Raw genomic sequence first — 20,046 nt, 5'->3', positions numbered from 1 at the left:
ATAAATTATAGTAATTAGGTATTTTATATATATATATATATAATATCATTTTTTTTACAATGTATAGTAATAAGAGAATTTTTACAAATTTAAGAAGTTAAATATTAACAACTTGTTACACACACGTAAAAAAATATATCAAAAATAAATATGAATGCATGCAACTATCTAAAAAATTCATAAAATTAAAGGTTCCTTATAATTATATTACACATGTACCATCATCACATGAAAACAAAAATAAAGATGTAACTTATTCATAGATATATTCACCACCTAACAATTAATTTTTCATTATAAATATTTATATATATCTATATATGTACATGTTTTCTTTATTTAATAAATCATGGTTTGACATTGAAGAAGATGCCAGCCTTAATTGATAAAACCCAAAGATGACGCCGTCAACAACGGTGGTGCCTTGCTAGGGTTTTAATAATAATAATAATATTTATATAGATAATAACAAAAGAAATTAAGGCCGTACACGTACGTATATGTGATGATTAAGAAGAATATCTAAGCCACTTTTCTTTATATATACGCGTAAATATATTGTCTCTCTTCCAAAGCAAAATCCCATATAGCTTAATTAGCTTGCTTTTCTTTCTCTTATCTTGTTATATAAGTTTTAACTCAATTCTACTATACATACATATTTATAGAACTTTTTCTTCATTACTTTTGTTAAGAGAAGATAAAATTAAGAAAAATGGAGAAAAGGGTTATTGATTATTTGTTAATACCATTGGGACTCTTGGCTATGGTTCTTTACCATTGTTGGCTTCTCCACCGAGTTAGACACCATCCAACCAAGACCGTCATCGGTGTCAATGCTATGTACCGCCGTTTTTGGGTCCGAAATATGATGGAGGTGAGCCCCGCCATGTTTTTTTTAATATGAATTTCGATATTCTGGATATCTGAAAGGAAGTGTAGTATCACTAAGCTATATGTTTATTTTAATCTTCGTTGTTTCTGTTTGTTTGTTTGTTTGTTTTTGTAGAATGTAACGAAATATGGAATGGTTTCGGTTGAGACATTGAGAAACAACATGATGGCGTCGACACTTTTGGCGACGGTTGCCATCATGTTGTGTTCGGTCATCGCGATTTTGATGACTACCGGTACTGGTGAAAGTACACATGAGTTGTTTGTTATGGGAAATAAAAGTGAGGCCAGCTTATCTGTTAAGTACTTTTGTATAATGACTTCCTTCTTACTTGCCTTCTTATTCAACATCCAATCTATAAGGTATGATCAATTATAATTGTTACATATTTATACATAATTTATATGCATCAAAATATTATATGTTATGTTTTATTTTTAAAATATGAAGAAAGCCAATTCCATATGTAATCTACACCTAAGGTCACTTTGTGAATATTGAAGCCAAAATAATTTATGATATTTTTGTAATGTTTTATATAAAATGGTATTTTTGAAAAAATTTGAAGCCTTTTTATGTATATAACATAATATTTTGAAAAAAATGAGAGTTGTTAGCAAGAGTTGTAGGTACAAATATAGTCCGCTTATATTTAAGATCAGGCACTAATAGGGATGAGCATCAGTCAGTTTGGTCGATTTTTTTCTATATAAAAATTCAGAATTCGATTTTCGGTCTAGATTGGTGCAATTGAAAACCGACCGACCAATCCAGAACCTATCTTAAAATTGACCGTTTTGAACGGTAATTGGTCGGTTTAAACCGCCCAAACCGAACTTTTTTTTCTTTAAAATATGATCCAATTTATTCTATAAACATATTATTCTACATTTTACAACTACAAACATATACATTAATTATTTAAAAACTAATTATCTTATTCTTTTAATTTTAATATTAATAAAATAATAATATATTATTATATTATTAGTAACTACAATACATTAAGCAAAAAAAAACTTAATAAATTAATATATATGTATAACGGTCGGTTTATTACTCAAAAAAAATTGATCGTTCATTGACGGTTTTAACCGTGAGCAGTGTTTTCGATTTTTGGTTTCGATTTTAATAGTGTTCGATAGATCGGTTTGAACAATTTTTTCAATTTTCTGAATGTTATGCTCCGCCCTAAGCACTAATAAATAAAGTGTTTACGTGGTAAAGAGCATTAGACACCTTAAGGTATCCAACTACCCAGCATTGTTACCATGAAGTGCCCATAACACAATACATAGTATAGATATTGGGAAGATTGAGGATATAGATAGGAGTTTGGTTTGAAAGTACTTGAATAGGGGATTAAAATTCGTTGTAATTTGTTATTGTAGTTGAACAATATACTTGACTGATTTACTAAAAAAAAATATCCAACATCATATATATCGATGTGACAAATAATAGGGCTTAATAATCTTTTATAGCGATTGAAATTAATCTTAAGATGTCTCTTAACATTTCTCTGTAAATTATAAAGCGAGAATATTTTCGAAAAACAAACTCAAAACCTAGTTAGCAAAGATTTAAAAAGTTTGAATATCAACAATCATGATCATTAATTTTATTTATTTTTTGTTAATATTGGTTAATTAATTTGTTGTATTATTATTATGTAGGTACTTAAACCAAGCAAGCATTCTAATAAATGTGCCATACAAAAAGAAATCAAGAGATGATCAACACCAACAAGTGACAGTTGATTTTGTAGATAAGAATGTTCACTATGGAAGCTTTTTTTGGATTCTAGGGCTTCGTACTTTCTACTTCTCTTTCACTCTCTTCTTATGGATATTTGGTCCTCTTCCCATGTTTGTTTCTTGCTTGGTTTTGATTTTCATGCTCTATTTCTTGGATGTTTCCTTTGAGAACAAGGTTATTGATGTTTCTAACAAGGAAATTACTATATAAAAAAATATTGAGATTTAATAAAAAATATAATATTTCTTTTAATTTGTTGTTATATTATGTATAGGGTTAGTCAACTTCTTGATTATTTTATTTAGAAAATAAAGTACATATGGTGTAATCTCTAATAAGATTATTATTATATTATGTAATGTATAATTTAATAATCCAAGTGGAGTTACAAATTTTTCTTTATTTATTTAAATACTATTAATGCTTACCTAGTGTAAATTTAAACTATATTATAATTTTACTGAAACAAAATTATTTATATGCAGTGGCAGACATAAGATTTAAACTGAGGATGACGTAATTTTTTTTTTTTTGTAAAGGGAGGGAGTGTACTTTTTTTCCTACATAATATAACATGTTAAAAATAAATACAAACATATATTTTATAGTATTAAATATAATTTAAAATAAAAAATAACAATAAATATAGTAGTACTAAATACAAATTTTATTGATAGAAATAGAAAAAGTAACTTTTTAAAAATCAAAAGTATTTGAACCCTTAACCTCTATTATATGAATAAACTAGCTTAACCATTATACCAAAAGAATAATGACCGCATACTTATAATATAAATAATTAGTAGAGTAATTAGTATTAATTATTTACATTTTATGATTATATGTGATTATATATATTGTGGGGCCCTATTTTCAAGAAATAAGTATTAGGGTTATAATTTTTTAATTCTAGAGATTTTATTAAACTCTTGGTGTATTATATATATGCTATATGTGAAATTTATTGTTTTTATGATTTTTGCTCGGTAACGATAAAAATGTGACAAATGGCCGTTAGAGTCAAATGGGATTGTTTAGAATATTTTATCTAGCGAGACAATCATAAGTGATATTTGACATATCGGGTTTAAATGGAGTTGTAGTGTTTGACCATTTTCCCTTTTAAGTCTTGATATAACTCAAATGAGAAGTAAGGGACAATTTTAGAAATGACCCAAGTGGTTAACTTTGTCTTTAGTAGAATCCTAGGCTTTTTTAAGTGTTTTAAGTCGAATAATGTCTTACTAGAATTAATCAATTATTGATTATTGTTTCATTTTCGCAAATTATTTAAAAAAAAAAAAAAAAAAAAAAAAAAAAAAAAAACCATTAACAACTCTTCTCTTAGTCTCTTTCTCCTTTGGCCAAAAGAACCAGCAGAAAATAAAGTTTTTCTTTATTAATTTCTTGTGATTTCTAGTAGAAAATAAGGGTGTAGATCAAAGGTAAGCCTTAGAAACTCTTTCTTCCTTAATTTTGAAAGTTCAACTTTAGTTCAAGCATGCAAAGTTTGAGGTTTGATTATATTTGAACCCTAGGTGATGGGTTTGCTGGGTTATTTTTGAGTTAGTTGAAGTTTATTTGAACTGGTTTTGGTGCCTAGTTTAATGGTTGAGCAATTTTGAGTTCAAAAACTAAAACTTGCGTCAACAATGACATTTTTCGATTATGTGTGTTCGAGCTACTGCTATTGCTTAGGTTATGTTTATTGTGATGTAATTAGGTGATCTGAGGCATAGTTTGAAGTTTGGGGTTGTATTGAGCTCGAATTCAGATTTTGTGTTCTTTGTAGCAGAAAATGGTACCATTTAACTGGCAAAATCCCAAAAAAAATAGTCTTTCATTTTTTATAGAAATGGCCTGCCATTTTTCAGGCTGTTTTTTCACAATCTTGTTTTTTCGTGTTTCCTCGATATTTAGGGTATTGTCATACTTTTTATCGATAGAAAACTTCTATTTTTGAGTTTCGGTCCCCAAAAATGCTTCTAATTTCTTGTTCACTGAATCCCATAATGTGTACCCAAACTCTTCATGAACATACCCTAAGAAATATATGGTTTTGCCTTGTCATCATGCTTGGATCTCTCATCTTTAGGAATATGAACAAATATTTTACACCCAAAGACTCTCAAATGATCATATGAGACAGCTTTCCCTCTCTATACTCTCTTAGGCACATCACCATTCAGAGCAACTAAAGAAGAAAGATTAATAAAATCAATTGGAGTTCTCACAGCCTCCCCACCCTAAAAGTACTTAGGTAGCTTAGCATGGGAAAACATACACCTAATCCTTTCTTCATTTGTTCTAGTCATTCTTTCTAGCACCATTATGTTGAGGAGTTTTTGGAACTGACTTATCAAGCTTGATTCTATGGAGTCTACAGTAGTACTCAAATGGACCCTTATACTCACCACCATTATTTGCACGAACACACTTCAACTTTCTTCTAGTTTCTCTTTCAATTTTAGCATGAATTTCTTTTAAAGCATCGAGCACTTGGTCTTTAGATTTCAAAGCAAAAATCAAAAAAAAATCTAGAATGGTCATTAATAAAAGTAACAAAATAAAGTGCACCTCAAAGAGTTCTAGTTAGCATAGTACAGAAATCAGTGTTAATCAAGTCAATAACATTAGATCTTTTAGATGGTAGACGTGTATGAAAACAAACTCTATGTGCTTTTCCATCTAAGCAATGATCACAAGTTTTAAGAGGCATATTTTGCAAATCCAGTAGGAATTACTTTATAGTAAGAGTTTGAAGTCCTTTCTCGCTTATATGATCGAGCCTCTGGTGCCAAAGATCAATGTTTGTATCTTTCTGAACTAAGTTAATCTCTCCTTTGTGTATCTTAGCTTCCAAGACATAGAGAGTATTCGCTTTCTTTCCTCTTGCCACTACAAGAGAACCATTTGTGAGCTTCCATTTACTTTCACTAAACCAATTTATGAAACCCTCATCATCAAGTCTTCTAGTAGATATCAAGTTAAGGCAAATGTTTGGAACATGCCTAACATCGTTGAGAATCAATTTGCTACCAACATTACTTTTCAAGCAAATATCTCTAATACCCACAATCTTCGATGAACCACTGTGTCCCATTTTGATATTGCCAAAGTCACCAGTAGTGTAAGAAGTGAAGAAATCACTACGATAGTAACATGGAATGAAGCATCAGGATCAATAACCCAACTCCAATCTTGGGTTGCAAGACAAACACACCCATCATCACATACAATGAAAACATTACCTTCAGTGGCAATTGTATTAGTCTCTTTCTAGTTTTTCTTCCCTTGATTCTGCTCTCTTTTTAATTTTATACAATCCCTTATTAAGTGACTTGGTTGTTACAATGATAAGACTTAATATTTTTGTTAGACTTGGATCTTCTTCTAGAACCATACTAATTTCTAGTCTGACTTCGTCCATGCATGTCATGCTTTTCAGTAACAAGAGTCCCAGAAGAAGAAAAAGATTCACATTGTGCTTTCATTTTGGCTTCATTAAGCAAACTATCTTTGACCAAATCCATGGTCAAAGTCCCTTCTAGTGTGGAATTAGAAACAGTTATCACAAAAGTTTCCCAACTGTCAGGTAAAGAACTGAGGAGTAATGATGTTTGCATCTCATCATCCATATTCATCTTCATGGCAACTAACTGGTTCGCAAGACTCTGAAATTGACTTATTTTCTCAACCATACTACCACGATCCTTGTACTTTAAATTTACAAATCTTCTAAGTAGAAAAATATTATTATCAGTCGTTCTTTTGGCAAAGAGATTTTTTAGCTTTTTCTAAACAGCATCAGCTCTGATTTCATTAGAGATGTGTTCATGAAGATTTATATCCATCCATCGTGTAATATAGGCAATGACTTTTTTATGTTGAACTTTTCATTCCTCATCATGTAACTTAGACAGTTTCTCACTACCTTTAATAGGTTTGTACAAATCTTCCATCAATTGCTTCCAAGAGGCATAATTTGACAAGCTCAATTCTATCATTCCATCCGACTCATCCATTTTTCAACACACAAGAATTCAACTCCAATTAACCTTAGCTCTAATACCACTTATTGGAAAAACTTATTGAAATTATTCATAATATTTTTCGCTTTGTATGCCAAAAATGAGATATTTATCAAACATGTTAGAAATATTAAAACCAAAACACCACAAGTAATAGAAAATATACAAATAAAGCATAAAAGTATAAGACACCAAGATTTTTACGTAGAAATTCAATGCGGGAAAAAATCATGGGACCGTAGTCCGCTCAAATCATCCATTATGTATCACCAAAGTTCAATAATGAGATTACAATATTCTTCTCTAGTAAAACTAGAGGCTCACAATTAGGGATGCACATAGCGCGGGAAATTGGCAGGGAGTGCTCCCCTATCCCCATCCCCGCTTATTTTCTATTGGGGATGGGGTGGGAACGGGGCAAGAAATCCCCTAATAAAAAATAAAATTTATAATAAAAATTTAAATATATAAAAATATTAAATTACGTAAAAATTAAAATATTATACATTAATTATTATTTAATAAACTAATTATTATACAAACCACAACTTATAATTCATAAAAATAATACTAATATACTAAAAAAATACAAACATAAATTATAAATTATAAAATATTACTAGAAATATAAAATAAAATACTAAATAGGTCCCCGTCGAGACGGGGAGTGTGATCCTCGTTCCCGCCCCATTTAACATTCGAGGATAAAAAGTAATCCCCGTCTCTGCCTCGTTCCCCATTTAGACGGGGAATCCCCGCCCCATTAGGGGCGGGTCCCCACGAAGCCCCATCTCCATGGAGAAAATGTGCATCCCTACTCACAACAACATCAAGATTAAACAATCTTGAATCACTAATACAATCATCATCATCTTAAAGATGGATACACAAATGAAAGAAAGTTTGGGTCTCACCAAGTGAGTATTGTGGAAGAGCACTTTAGAGAAAATAATCGTAAAATCGGCCTACAAGGATTCAACATCCAAACTTTGAGCTAAAATATGAATGAGAATCAACTACTTGATCTTCAATGCAAAATAGCAAATTCCACTTTCTCTCTTTAGCTTTCTTCTCTTCTTTCCCTCTCTTTTTCTTTCTTTTTCTTGGCTGCTAGCTTCTTGTTCTCTAGGACAACCATCAACGCTCCTTTTTTTTTATTGTTTCTTTAAATGGGCTAGTGCCCTTATTTGGTACAAGGCCCACTAAAAGGGACGGGCCCAATAATTCTCGCCTATAAATAGAATACCTCATTACTCAAAAATTTACGAATTCTTGAACACATCAGACTAATCAAAATTTTGTTGGAATACCAGTCCAAACTAGGGCTGTACAGAAATTTTCGTAAACCGCCCAACCCGAATAACCCGACTAAACCAAACCGACAAAACCGAAAAAAAATACAAACCGACATAACTTGACAAAATTCTAAACCGCCCAATCTGTAAATTGGGCGGGTTGAATTTTGACCCAAACCGCCCAATGAACCCGCCCAAACCGATTTAACCCGATTAAGAGTTTTTTTTTTTTTTTTTTTATATATATTATATATTATATAATATATAATATATATTAAAAAAAAACCCAATCCCTAAATTGAATTTAGATTTGGAATATTATGTATTTAATGTTATTAATTTTTATTTTAGTTGAATCGAAAAAAAAAAAAAAAAAAAAAAAAAAAACTCCTAATTCGGTTTGGGCGGGTTAACCCGCCCAACCCGCCCAACCCGTCGGTCGGGTCCAGAATTTTTTTTTTTAAATTGGGCAGTTTGCATGCAGAATTTTATAACCCGATCTTTATGTTGGGTTGGAAAATATATAGTATAAACCGACTAAACCGACCGATGTACAGCCCTAGTCCAAACTACTTTCAGTACGAAAGACGGAAGGCCTAAAAAGAGAATTGCCAATAATTAAGAGAAATTATGTAAACTAGCATAATTCATAAATTTGATTAGATCAATCCTAATGTAAAGAATTCAAAATCATAATGCAAATTTGTTATTGAATTAATTTTCAACATCACCAATAACAATATTTAAATTTACAATTTAAATTAAGGGATAATATTATCTAATTAGAATTATTTATTGTAACTTTCAAAAGTTTCAAACTAATGTGATGACATATTAGTTAGTTGAAATTCAAATAACTTAAAATTAATATTTTAATTAAAAAAAAGTAACAATATTATATAATCAGCCACACATGATCAACATGATGTTGGAATATGTTTTGGTCATAATATTAGTGCTTCACTTTACTGCTAAACTAGGATTAATTATGTATATATATTTAATTGCGTATTTAATTAACTAATTAATTAGTTGATTACTTTCCAAAGTGGGCAGCACGAGAGCCTTAATTAGTTAATCTCTCTACTCAATTTTACCTTAATCTCATCTTAATTAGTAACATATCAATATTATTATTGGTCTAACTAAATATCAGGTCGTTTAATATAATAGCTTTTAAAGAGTATCGCTAGCTAATCACAAGACAACATGTCTACAGGTGCTAGACACCACTAGTGCCCTGTAACATGCTCTATTTTTACTTGCTTTTTTCTTTTAATAAATAAAAAAATATCAATTAATTTAATAAATAGGCAATTTTCTTTCATTTCTTTTTTTGGTTAATGGCAATTTAAAATTTATGTTTTACAAAATAGATTAAAATAATTTATTTCATAACTAATAAAAAAATACTAAAATGTTACATAAACACGAATTTATATTATAAATATTTTTATGGATAATAAGTTATTCTGCAAAAATATAGATCGTTATTTTCATAAAATATTTATACTATATAGTTTTTTGCGATGTTTTCATATTATTTTATGAGGCATAGAAAATGTAACTAAAATTTTTATAAAAAAATCCTAAAAATTAATCATACTCCATACAAAATGTTTAAAATCTTGTAAATAAAATGTATATATATAAAAATTGTTTTCAACACTTAATGTAAAATACTCTAAATCAAATTACTAGATCTTAGTTTTCGTTTGAAATTATTATATATATATATATTAGTATATTGTTACGTGCGATGCATGTATGCAATATTTTATATTAAGTATTATATTATGAGTTCGGAAGGAAATAAATGAATAAAAAATAAATAATATTTAATTTAGAGAGATTTGAATAATAAATTTAAATTAAAGTTTTATGTCCAGTAAAAACATATTGGAAACAATAATAATAATAAGGTTATAATATATGTTGCATTTGTTCCAGTTCTTAAAATAATAGTAGCAAGAACATATTTGCATGACCTGGAAAAACAAATATTACAAAATTAAGAATAAGCAAAGCGTGTGTAAATTAGTCACAAATGTCTAACAATAACTAATTATAAATGATTATACATATATTATATACACATACGTATATTCAGTTTATACATATAAATGTCTAACAATAACTAATTATAAATGATTATTCTTATATTATCACAAAAAATCTGTGACTAAAGATATTAGTCACAAAAAGCACAATTAGTTGTGATTAAAATTAAATTAGTGACAATTTATATCTAAATACTATATTTTAATTACAAATAACTATTTATTCTGAATAAAAAGTTGTCAACTGTACGTAGGGATTGAGCTTAGGATGTGAATTGTGATTTAACAAAACACACAAAAACACATAATTGATATTTTCTATTTTTTTTAATAAAAAATTAAAAAAAAAATTAATTTAAATAAAAATAAAAAGAGTGTGTTGAGTGTGAGTTTGCTTAATAAGGGGTACTCTTACATTACACGTATGAGGTCCAATTTGCCAGCCTTGTCACTCTCTCTACTTTCCCTATAAATATGCATATTTATAGTACTACTACTACTCTTCCTTCACTTCTTCACAAGCCAAATGTGAATTTGCTTCCCTTTTCTTCTTTGTGCGGTTTGAAACCCAATTTTATTAGTACCAAGCACAAACATAATAGTACTACACAATCTAAACAAATTGAATATTTCAAGAAGAAGAAGAAGAAAAATGGAGAAAAGGGTTATTGATTATATGTTAGTGCCATTAGGAATTTTGGGTATGGTGGTTTACCATGGTTGGCTTCTCTATCGAGTTATTTACCATCCAACTAAGACTGTCATCGGTGTCAATGCCATTCATCGCCGGTATTGGGTCCGCGCCATGATGGAGGTAATAAGCAATTATTATTTTTTTATATATATATATACGTTTCGGATGTAGTTCTGTTCTATTTCATTCTCGAGTAATATATAGTATTGTTAAAATTGTATTAATAATGCTTTATATTACTCGAGAATGAAATATATATAATGAGATCAATTTGGTGTGACATTTGTTAATTTTTTATTTGCATGGATTAATTGTGATAAACGACATGTTATATTTTGTGTTTAATTTTGCAGGATGTGTCAAAGAACGGAGTTCTTGCTGTTCAAACGTTGAGAAATAACATAATGGCGTCGACCCTCTTGGCATCGACGGCCATTATGTTGAGTTCTCTCATTGCTGTGTTAATGACCAATGGTGGTAGAAACAAAACTGATTTGTTTGTTTTTGGTGATAGAAGTGAGGCCAGCTTTTCTCTCAAGTACTTTTGCATTTTGGCTTGCTTCTTGGTTGCCTTCTTATTCAATGTCCAATCTATAAGGTATATGTTCTTTTACATATATAAATATATGTAAAACCATTAATATAAGAATCTAGTAGTTTTTATAATGTTTAGTGATGCACATTTTTCTTCTCTAGTAGGAAAGAGATTTTCTGTCTAAATAAAGAACGTGATAAGTACGAGGAGTATCTTTTACCTCTAATTGTTAAAAAGGGTGGGAGCCATAAGATCTCCTAATGGTTCAGGAATTTCCCATGTAAATGGATAACAGGGTGGGCACAAAGTTTATTTTTTGCGAAACACTCTCTATTGATTCCTTAATCCATATGTATTTTTTAAGTCTATATTTTAAATGCACATATCATTACTCGTATTTTTATGTATAATGTGTTAAATGTATGTTGTGTTATGTTTGTAGGTACTTCAGCCATGCAAGCATCCTAATAAATGTACCATACAAGAAAATATCAAGAGATCATCAACAACACCAACATTTGACAGTTGATTTTGTAGCAAAGAATGTGAATAGAGGAAGCTTTTTTTGGTCACTAGGGTTAAGAGCTTTCTACTTCTCTTTCCCTCTATTCTTATGGATATTTGGTCCTCTTCCCATGTTTATCTCATCTTTTGTTTTGATTTTCATGCTCTATTTCTTGGATGTTACCTTTGAATGTGGGTGGGTTGTTGATGTTTCCAACAATGACATTATTACTTATTACTCCAAAGATGAAGAACTTGGGAGACCAAATTAAATGTTTGGTCAACTTCTTGGAAAGTAAATTCATATTCAACCCAAGTTGAATTGAATTTAATAAAATAAAATAAAAAAATTAGAAGTGGATTCTGTTCTGTTCTATTTTGTTCTTTTATTCTTTATCATGATAATTTTATGTTATATTATGACACGTTCTTGAACAATTACAAGGACTCCACTAACACATAAATGGGAAGGAAAAGAGGAAGTGATTTTTGTCATTTGGTGATAGTTTTCTTTTCTTATACGTTTATTTTAAGTTGGTAATAGAGGTTTAAAAAAATTTAATAAGTCAAAAAAAGTATATATACCAATTGTGTCACTCTCATGGCTTTGTCATATTTCAACATATAATATAATAATTAATTAATTAATATATAATGTACACACATTGAATTTAGAAAAGCTTTTCTCAAAAAAAAAAGAAAATATTAGAAAAGCATAGAAAAAGGGAATTCTTCTTCAAAAGATTAGTGTGAAAATGTTTAGAATAGGACTAACAAAATATATGTATATTCTCTCACCTTATAGAAACCTACATTTGGCTAAAAAGAAAAATAAGTCAAATAATAACATGGAAATATTATGTTATTAATTGAAAACCCTTTCATGTTTATACATGTTTAATCCAAGTTTTAAGATTTTTCATGTATTGTATTATTACATTTTCTTTCTAATCACTAAAGATTATTTAATAATGGATGTTTAATAATGATTATAACATTTTAAGCGCTTCTATAGTACATCCCAAAAACAGATGCATCAACGCACTCTTTTGTATTTTCGATAGCTAAATAATTATAATTTCAAGATGGTTTATATTGTAATTATATTATTTAATTTTTTTACAATTTTGAAAAATTCAAAATATTTACAATAAAGATAGTACTAGTAGGGTTCAAACTCTCTATTTCACAAGCGTTTATAAAATAAATAATAATAAAAAAACCACTTGTGCAACAGACTTTTTTGACTTTGTTTTTGGCGGTTAAATTATTCTGAATTTCTAAAAAATTTACAGAATGCCTTAAATAATTATGATGTAGACTATCATATGAAAAAATATAAATGTCAAAAATACGAAAGAGATTCATTAGTACACCAATTTTTAAAAGATGCACCATAAAATTTCCCTAAACATGAAAACTTATGTTACTAATTGAAAATTTAAATTTTAGTTTCATGTGTTTCTTAATTCAAAATCCATGTTCAAGAATTTATATGTGCTATTATTATTATATATATTTTTATCATTAAGATTTTCTAAACAATGGTGTCACTATAAGACAATAATTAACACTAATCACACTATTTCATTTGCACAAATCAGTTCCTAATCATGTTTCAACATCTATCAATTTCAATTTCAACTTCAAATTACCAGCTTGAACTAAAAGCTCTTCCTTAAAAGAATCCACTTTTAGAACTGTCCCTTTCTTTCTCAAGGAAAGGATATGTACCATGTCACCAACCTTAGGAGGCTTAGATTTTCCTGAAAGGTGAAACAAGTTATGAAGATTATGACATTGCAACTATACGATTCGACACCGAAATAGCCATTAAAATTCTTCTATCAAACAATTTTTGTTAATCTTAAGTTGACAATGACAGATGATACCTATTGGTGGTGATTGCTTGACATCTACAGCAGCAGAAGACGATTTCATATTCGCTGCAGAAGAAGTGTTTCCCGAGTTAATAGCCTTCTTATGGTTGCTTTCTTTATCTGTTGTATTTTTCTGTATGTTTAAGGGGGCTCGAGTTGCAGATGCACGCTGCTGGCGAACATTCTTGTGAATGATAGAGCGTGCCTTGGAGGCAGCCTCGGATATTACACGCATTTTTCTGAACCTTTGCTCTGCGCTGTGTTTCATGATCTTCCTTCTCGCTACTAAAAGCTTTTCGTAAAGATCCCGTGAGAGCCTATTGTTACAACAATAACTCAACATGAGAAATTTAAGCTTTAACCAATGTGATTCGTCATATCATTTCAAGGATTTGTCGGTTGAATTATTTTCTTTCGTAATTTTTATAAGAATTCAGAAAGGAAAAGAGCATTCTTACATCAGATGATGCTGTGTTTCATCTAAAAGCTCTTGATATTCTTGCTTTAACTTTTCCATATCGAGTATAATCTGCATTACGAAATATAACCTTAGAGACTAAATTAGCTCTCATCAAAGAATCGAAAGATTCTTCTCAAAAGCTTCATCCTATAGAACTATAAGTTGTGTGATACCTCATCAATCTCTGCACTCGCGGCACCATACAGTTCACGGGCCTTTTCTACTACAATACTTGATAGTCCTAACCTTTCGGCTATATTGATTGCATTTGAACGCCCTACAAGATAAAAATTCGGTTTCTAAGATGTCATTGTAAGTGCTGAGATCACTGTAATTTTAGAACAAATTACATAGCTTCGAGTAAGAACCTGGTACTCCCCAAAGAATCTTGTAAGTTGGCTTAAGGTTCACTTCATCAAACTCCATACATGCGTTTTCAAAGGCATCATTACTGTACAACAAAAATCTCAAAAGGGTGAAACGACTGAAACCAAATGTGACATTATAATCGCAAACATTTCATCTTTTGACTTGGCAACCTGTATTTCAAGGTTTTAAGTTCCCCGTGATGAGTCGTAGCTATAGTTAACAGAACACCGGTTTCAGCAAAAGATTCTAGCAGTGACATTCCTAAAGCTGCTCCTTCTAGGGGATTTGTTCCAGCACCAACCTAACACATATACAAGATTACATGGTATGCAATGATATCGGTACATTCCCATTTGGACATAGGACTATGTTTCTCGTGTTCGTGATTGAAATGGTTTAGATTTAAGCATACCTCATCTAATAGCACTAATGAATGACTAGTAGCCTGTGATTGAATCTCCTGTAAGATGTTAACATGGAAAGTATTCATCAGGAAAGAAACACAGTACAATTCTGGAAGAAAAATTAGCTTTGACTCGGGTAGTGTGAGAGGAATTAAGATGTGTCTTACACTTATTTGTTTCAAATGGCCTGAGAAGGTGGATAATGATTGAGTCAAGGACTGTTCGTCACCAATGTCAGCAAAAACAGAATCGAACCAAGGGATTCGTACAGATTCAGAAGATAAAACATGAAGTCCTGCAAAGTTTAGCAAATTATCAGTGGTTTTCTAGATGTCTAGATACCAAATCCATGTTTGATTAAAATCAGTAATTCCAACGAGAACCGTTGTACAGAAAGGAAATGTAAGAACCTGATTTTGCCATCAGAACAGCCAATCCAATTGTCTTTAAGCAAATAGTTTTACCCCCAGTATTAGGACCAGTTATAACCAAAACTCGAGTTTTCTGTGCTATAAAAAAATCGACTGGAACTGGCCGAGCTTGCTCAAGTGCAGCAATCTTTCCTTACAACAAAAAACGGAACATTCATCACGCATAATAAAAAATGGAGTGATTGTATTGTTTTCTCCTCTCGTTGCACTATTATCTTCCGGTTTGAGAAGAGAATATTCACTGCTGATGACCCTAAATGAATTTCTTTTCGCATGCTTAAGAGGCTAAAAACTAACTCATGACATAGAGCAAGCGATTTAGGAATGAAACAAAGTAAAAGTAGATTCTATTTTTTATTATCATACCTCAGAAGCTTTCTTGGACTCTCTCCTCGCCTTCCTTAGATTTTGCTTGTGTTTATGGAGTAGTAATGGATGGTAAGCTTTCGGCATATACAAGATCCAGTCCCTCTTATAGGTCGATAAATTGTTTGAATCTTTGCTTTCTGAACCACCATCTCTTGGTGGAGACAGATCGGGGCATGAACCACCATATGACATACCATAGGTTGCCCGAGCATTGACCTAAAGCACAGCATTAGCATATCACAACACTTGCTTGCTGAGCTAGGCTAAAATTTCTTTGTCGTCCTCATTTCGACAAGACAAGTTTTGAAGAGTGTCTCTTTTAACAATGACAGAAAGAAACTAAAAGAATAAGCGAGGGTAGAGCAGGGATCGTCACCTACCACATCTAGTTTAATGATGCTATTCAAGAGCAACTCGATATCATCTAGATCGTTTTGCATCTGATACCGAAGCAATAAAACAAAAACTTATAAGTGAAAGGATTCTAAGCACAGGCAAAAATGAAAGTGTAAGTTAGGCTGCAAGTGACCTTTGTTGCGAGCATTGAAAGTGCATCTGCCTCGGCTTTTGCCACTGACGCCCTCGCTTGTTGCAACTCATCATTTAAAGACACAGCAGGGAGTGGCTCTACAATACTTCCAACGCCTGAATTACTATAACAATATATTAACTCTCAGGACAAAAATATTGAAGAACTGAGCTCCTAACAAATGAAGAAATCTTAGAACAAAAGTAGTTGTTGAAACTTGAAAGTGAGAAAGCAAATTTTACAGACCTCGTCAACAATAGACCCTTGAAACTTGTCATACGGTCAGAGCTTGATTTTATGCACCACCTTCCTTCAATGTTACACACTTCCTGAAAAAATAACGGTTAAGCGTGTTGGGTTGGGGAAATGATCTTGAAGGTGCCAAGTGAAAGGTATCTGACTTAGGTTTCTTACCATTAAAGACGAATCATTCCTTTCATTTCTGATTAGGCTGTCCACTAACTGATATACCTGAATACAGATTAAGTGAGCGAGATGAGCCAAGTTTTCCAAATTGAGAAGTTAAACTGGCAAGCAAACTATAAGCATGTAAATGTTTAAAAACTAAAAAATATGAAATTGAATGAATAGCTATTACCCTTCTTTCTAGTGTCCGAACTTGATCTCGTGATCGCTTTAGGTTGGGGCTCTGAATATAGGAGGAAAACCGAACATTAAAAGAATAGACCAAATGGGAAAAACATTTGAACAATCAATCAAGACAATGACTTGGTTGTAGCAGCGGAAAATAATGTCAAACATAGCGAATTGTATTACACTTGAAAAAGGCAGTCAGTAACAAACCGCAGAGTCTTTCACAGAGCCATCTTCATCTATAATTTGCTGTATCAACTTAACTAATGACCGATTTATGACAAATTCCATTATCTGCACACATTTAAGTTAAGAAAAAATAAGGCGTTGGAAACTTTGAATCATATGGTGCTCAGCTAAAATCTAAAGAGTCTATGGATATGGTAGTAATACTCACTACTTCTGTCAAAGGCATGAAACGCCTATACCAATCTGCATCTTCCTTCAGAGCTAGTTTCAAGTTATGTTGTAGAGCATCGGCATATTGTAAGAGAGAGACGACAGCCATTGCTTCATTGCCTTCCACTAGTGAGCTCCTTCGAGCACGTTGGATAGCAGATTGAACCTTCACATACAAAACTTATAACACTTAGAAGAAGCTAATCCATTTACGAAATAGAAGGGGAAAACATTTTAGTTATTAATTAACTCTGTTCTACGATTATTTTCAAGACTGCAGCTTGGTGGCTTTAGCTACATTCAGATTCAGTTATAGGTTTCTCTTGTATTTGTTCAGCTTCAATGAATAGCCTTAGGTATGATCACCCTAAGGTGTGAGAACGCTTGCTAATTGTACAAGTGTGTGGAAACTAGAAAGAGCTTTACAAAATCAGTATTTTGGTGCGCATAGCTTAAGTGTTCTTTTAATACTTGAGTGTTATTCGAGAGGGTGTAAGTATTCATCCGGTTCTATAGTGGATTTCATTAAGGCCATTGCTGCCTTACCTTGGATGTAGGATCAATCACATTGATTGAATCCAAACCAAGTAACTTGGTGCTTTTAATGAGAACCTCAAAGGTCGGGTGTGAAACTTAGGAAGCCAAAAGGTAATCTAGAATAATTAATCTTTTAACACCCTGGTAGCACCAAGACATTGAAGGCATACCCCTCATCCTTCAGTAACTAACTTTAGAATTATGACAAAGAAAATCAATACAAGCATTGTAGCAAAATCAATTTTTCCAATCGAAAGGATGGATGGCTGCTTTTTAAATTCACCATTTGAATCAAAATTTGCTTGGGGCTCTAAAGACACGCAACAAGATGATTTATGCGCAGCTTGCCCAGAACCCCCTGCCTGGTCCAGTTGGTTAATTTTGATTGTCTGCGGCTCAACTCTCGAGAGTCGAGACTAAGATCTCTTACAATGGCAGAGAGTAAAAGCCCTCCATGATGCATAGAATAGACTAAATTCCTGCATACCCCACTAACCCCTTACTCACCATACTAATCCTCGGGCCTAACATTCTGTTTTCTCATACTGGATTTACTAGTACTGCTTGTTGTTTTGTCTCAGCCATTTCTCTTGGTATGCTTTGTTTGTCATTTGTGTGTTTTGTAGGTATAAACTCTCAACATTTTCCTTATGTGAGGTTACTTTTATTTCTGACATTATTTCAATACGAAACTATTTTTAATACACAACAAAATTCACAGTTAAATATTTGTACCTACAAAGCTCGACTATGTCCACAAAATCCAACACTACATATGAGTACAAACTTGCCTAAAGGTCTCAAATTAAGATCAAGAGTGAAGAAATGCCTAAGCTTAACTTGGTTGAATTTTAGCAAATGATTAGAATTACATATTAAAACGAATCATATTCTTTCCCATACAAAATTCTTGTGTTTCCATTCTTGTTTCAACTTAATTCTTTATACTATATCTAAATGACCCACTAGAGTTTTAGTAACCAAAACCATGAATTTCCCACCAAACCAATAAAACACATCAAAAATCAAAATGGGTTTTGAAAAAAACTAACCAGAAGAACATCAACGCCGGTGAAATCCAAAGAACAACCACCATGCTTAAGCATTTCAACGGCTGCATTTGTTTCATCCAAAAGCCTCAAACTTTCATGGTAATTTTGATTCAAAGACCAAAGCTTTGCCTTGGTGGCTTCACGACCCAAGGAAGTACGAGCAAAAGAGGCAACACAATCGCAAAGCTTGTCCCATTCCAAAACTCTGAGACTATCATAGTAAACCCCAGAATTGTTTTCTTCTTGGGTAAGAACAGATTGGTTTGTGGATGAAGATAAGGAGTGAGTGAGTTGTAAAGCTTCGTGCTTTAATCTTACTCCAATTGTTACAGGGTTAGGAATTGTGGGAGCAAAGGATATGGATATGGATATGGAGATAGGATGGGCAAATGGGGCTGAAGAGAGCATTTCTTCTTCTTCTCCTTCTACTCTATCATTTCCCAATGATTAAACTTGGCCAATGAGAAAAACCCAGCAAGAAATGAAAGGTGTGGAGAGTTGTTTTGAGTAAGCAAAATGGATTATGAAGGCCAATGAGTGAGTGGCATAGGACTATAGGAGTGGTTTGTTTGTGCAATTGGCTCTCATATTATTTTATACACATATTTAATCTAAATATATATTATGTTATAGTGTAAATAAGGGTAAATACAATTTTGGACCCTCTGTTTTACAAAAGTTATCAATTGGACCCTGTGTTTTGTTAAATGACAAAATGGATCCTGTATTTTCTAAAATAGTACAAATAGGACCCTGAATTGATTTTTTGTCAAAATAAAGTTTTATTATAATCCGATCTAAAAGTATTATGACAAAATTGTTTACATTTTTTTGTATCTGTTCGTATTAAGCATTGTCTTCAAGTTGGTTGTATTAAAAAAAAAGTTGTTAAAAATTAAGCTTAGGGTCCTATTTTTACTATTTTAGAAAATACAGGGTCTATTTTGTCATTTAACAAAATACAGGATCCAATCTGTAACTTTTGCAGAACACATGGTCCAAAATGGTATTTACCCTCTAATTAAAGATTTTTTCCCTCTTAATTGTTACATGTACCAAATCATACTTTCTGAACTTTTAATGTCGTTAAAAATACCCCTGAACTATTGAGATTATTGAATTTAAGGACTTTTGTCCAATTTTAGTAAAAAAATTCTAACATAGATGAAAGTTCAGAGGGCATGATTTAGTACATGTCAAAGTTCGAGGGACATGATTTGATAGATATCAAAGTTTGGAGAGTATGATTT

At 31.5% G+C, this 20,046-nt stretch overlaps 3 protein-coding genes across 3 annotated transcripts; 2 read left to right on the top strand and 1 right to left on the bottom strand.

The window, feature by feature from the left end:
* Nucleotides 1–558: 558 nt before the first annotated feature.
* Nucleotides 559–2,905, top strand: LOC115716521 (uncharacterized). Its single transcript, XM_030645332.2, has 3 exons — nt 559–877; nt 1,010–1,257; nt 2,572–2,905. Exons 1-3 carry the CDS (start codon nt 716–718, stop codon nt 2,861–2,863), a joined length of 702 nt encoding a protein of 233 aa, XP_030501192.1. The 5' UTR covers nt 559–715; the 3' UTR covers nt 2,864–2,905.
* A 7,628-nt stretch (nt 2,906–10,533) lies between these two features.
* On the top strand, nt 10,534–12,146 carry LOC115716519 (uncharacterized). The gene is made up of 3 exons (XM_030645329.2): nt 10,534–10,853; nt 11,087–11,331; nt 11,711–12,146. Exons 1-3 carry the CDS (start codon nt 10,692–10,694, stop codon nt 12,042–12,044), a joined length of 741 nt encoding a protein of 246 aa, XP_030501189.2. The 5' UTR covers nt 10,534–10,691; the 3' UTR covers nt 12,045–12,146.
* Nucleotides 12,147–13,248: 1,102 nt separating this feature from the next.
* LOC115717175 (uncharacterized) lies at nt 13,249–19,377 on the bottom strand. Its single transcript, XM_030646127.2, has 18 exons — nt 18,797–19,377; nt 17,206–17,373; nt 17,019–17,102; nt 16,813–16,863; nt 16,629–16,685; nt 16,461–16,543; nt 16,215–16,338; nt 16,066–16,125; nt 15,683–15,901; nt 15,296–15,443; nt 15,053–15,180; nt 14,894–14,941; nt 14,652–14,782; nt 14,481–14,563; nt 14,286–14,389; nt 14,111–14,181; nt 13,665–13,969; nt 13,249–13,538 (listed from the first exon to the last, which is right to left on the bottom strand). The coding sequence occupies exons 1-18, from the start codon at nt 19,202–19,204 to the stop codon at nt 13,384–13,386; spliced, it is 2,427 nt and encodes an 808-aa protein (XP_030501987.2). The 5' UTR covers nt 19,205–19,377; the 3' UTR covers nt 13,249–13,383.
* Between the last annotated feature and the right edge of the window lie 669 nt (nt 19,378–20,046).

The sequence above is a fragment of the Cannabis sativa genome, chromosome 5 (assembly GCF_029168945.1).
Source record: "Cannabis sativa cultivar Pink pepper isolate KNU-18-1 chromosome 5, ASM2916894v1, whole genome shotgun sequence".
NCBI lineage: Eukaryota > Viridiplantae > Streptophyta > Magnoliopsida > Rosales > Cannabaceae > Cannabis > Cannabis sativa.
Note: the sequence above shows the minus strand (reverse complement) of the source record. Positions and strands in the feature narration are given on the sequence as shown.

Coding starts and splice junctions, on each gene's coding strand:
- LOC115716519 (XM_030645329.2), top strand. CDS start 10,692: ATGGAGAAAAGGGTTATTGATTATATGTTAGTGCCATTAGGAATTTTG. Junction 10,854..11,086: donor GGGTCCGCGCCATGATGGAG/GTAATAAGCAAT, acceptor TTAATTTTGCAG/GATGTGTCAAAGAACGGAGT. Junction 11,332..11,710: donor TTCAATGTCCAATCTATAAG/GTATATGTTCTT, acceptor TTATGTTTGTAG/GTACTTCAGCCATGCAAGCA.
- LOC115717175 (XM_030646127.2), bottom strand. CDS start 19,204: ATGCTCTCTTCAGCCCCATTTGCCCATCCTATCTCCATATCCATATCC. Junction 16,686..16,812: donor TTCGGACACTAGAAAGAAGG/GTAATAGCTATT, acceptor ATCTGTATTCAG/GTATATCAGTTAGTGGACAG. Junction 14,783..14,893: donor CATTAGTGCTATTAGATGAG/GTATGCTTAAAT, acceptor TATATGTGTTAG/GTTGGTGCTGGAACAAATCC.
- LOC115716521 (XM_030645332.2), top strand. CDS start 716: ATGGAGAAAAGGGTTATTGATTATTTGTTAATACCATTGGGACTCTTG. Junction 878..1,009: donor GGGTCCGAAATATGATGGAG/GTGAGCCCCGCC, acceptor TTGTTTTTGTAG/AATGTAACGAAATATGGAAT. Junction 1,258..2,571: donor TTCAACATCCAATCTATAAG/GTATGATCAATT, acceptor ATTATTATGTAG/GTACTTAAACCAAGCAAGCA.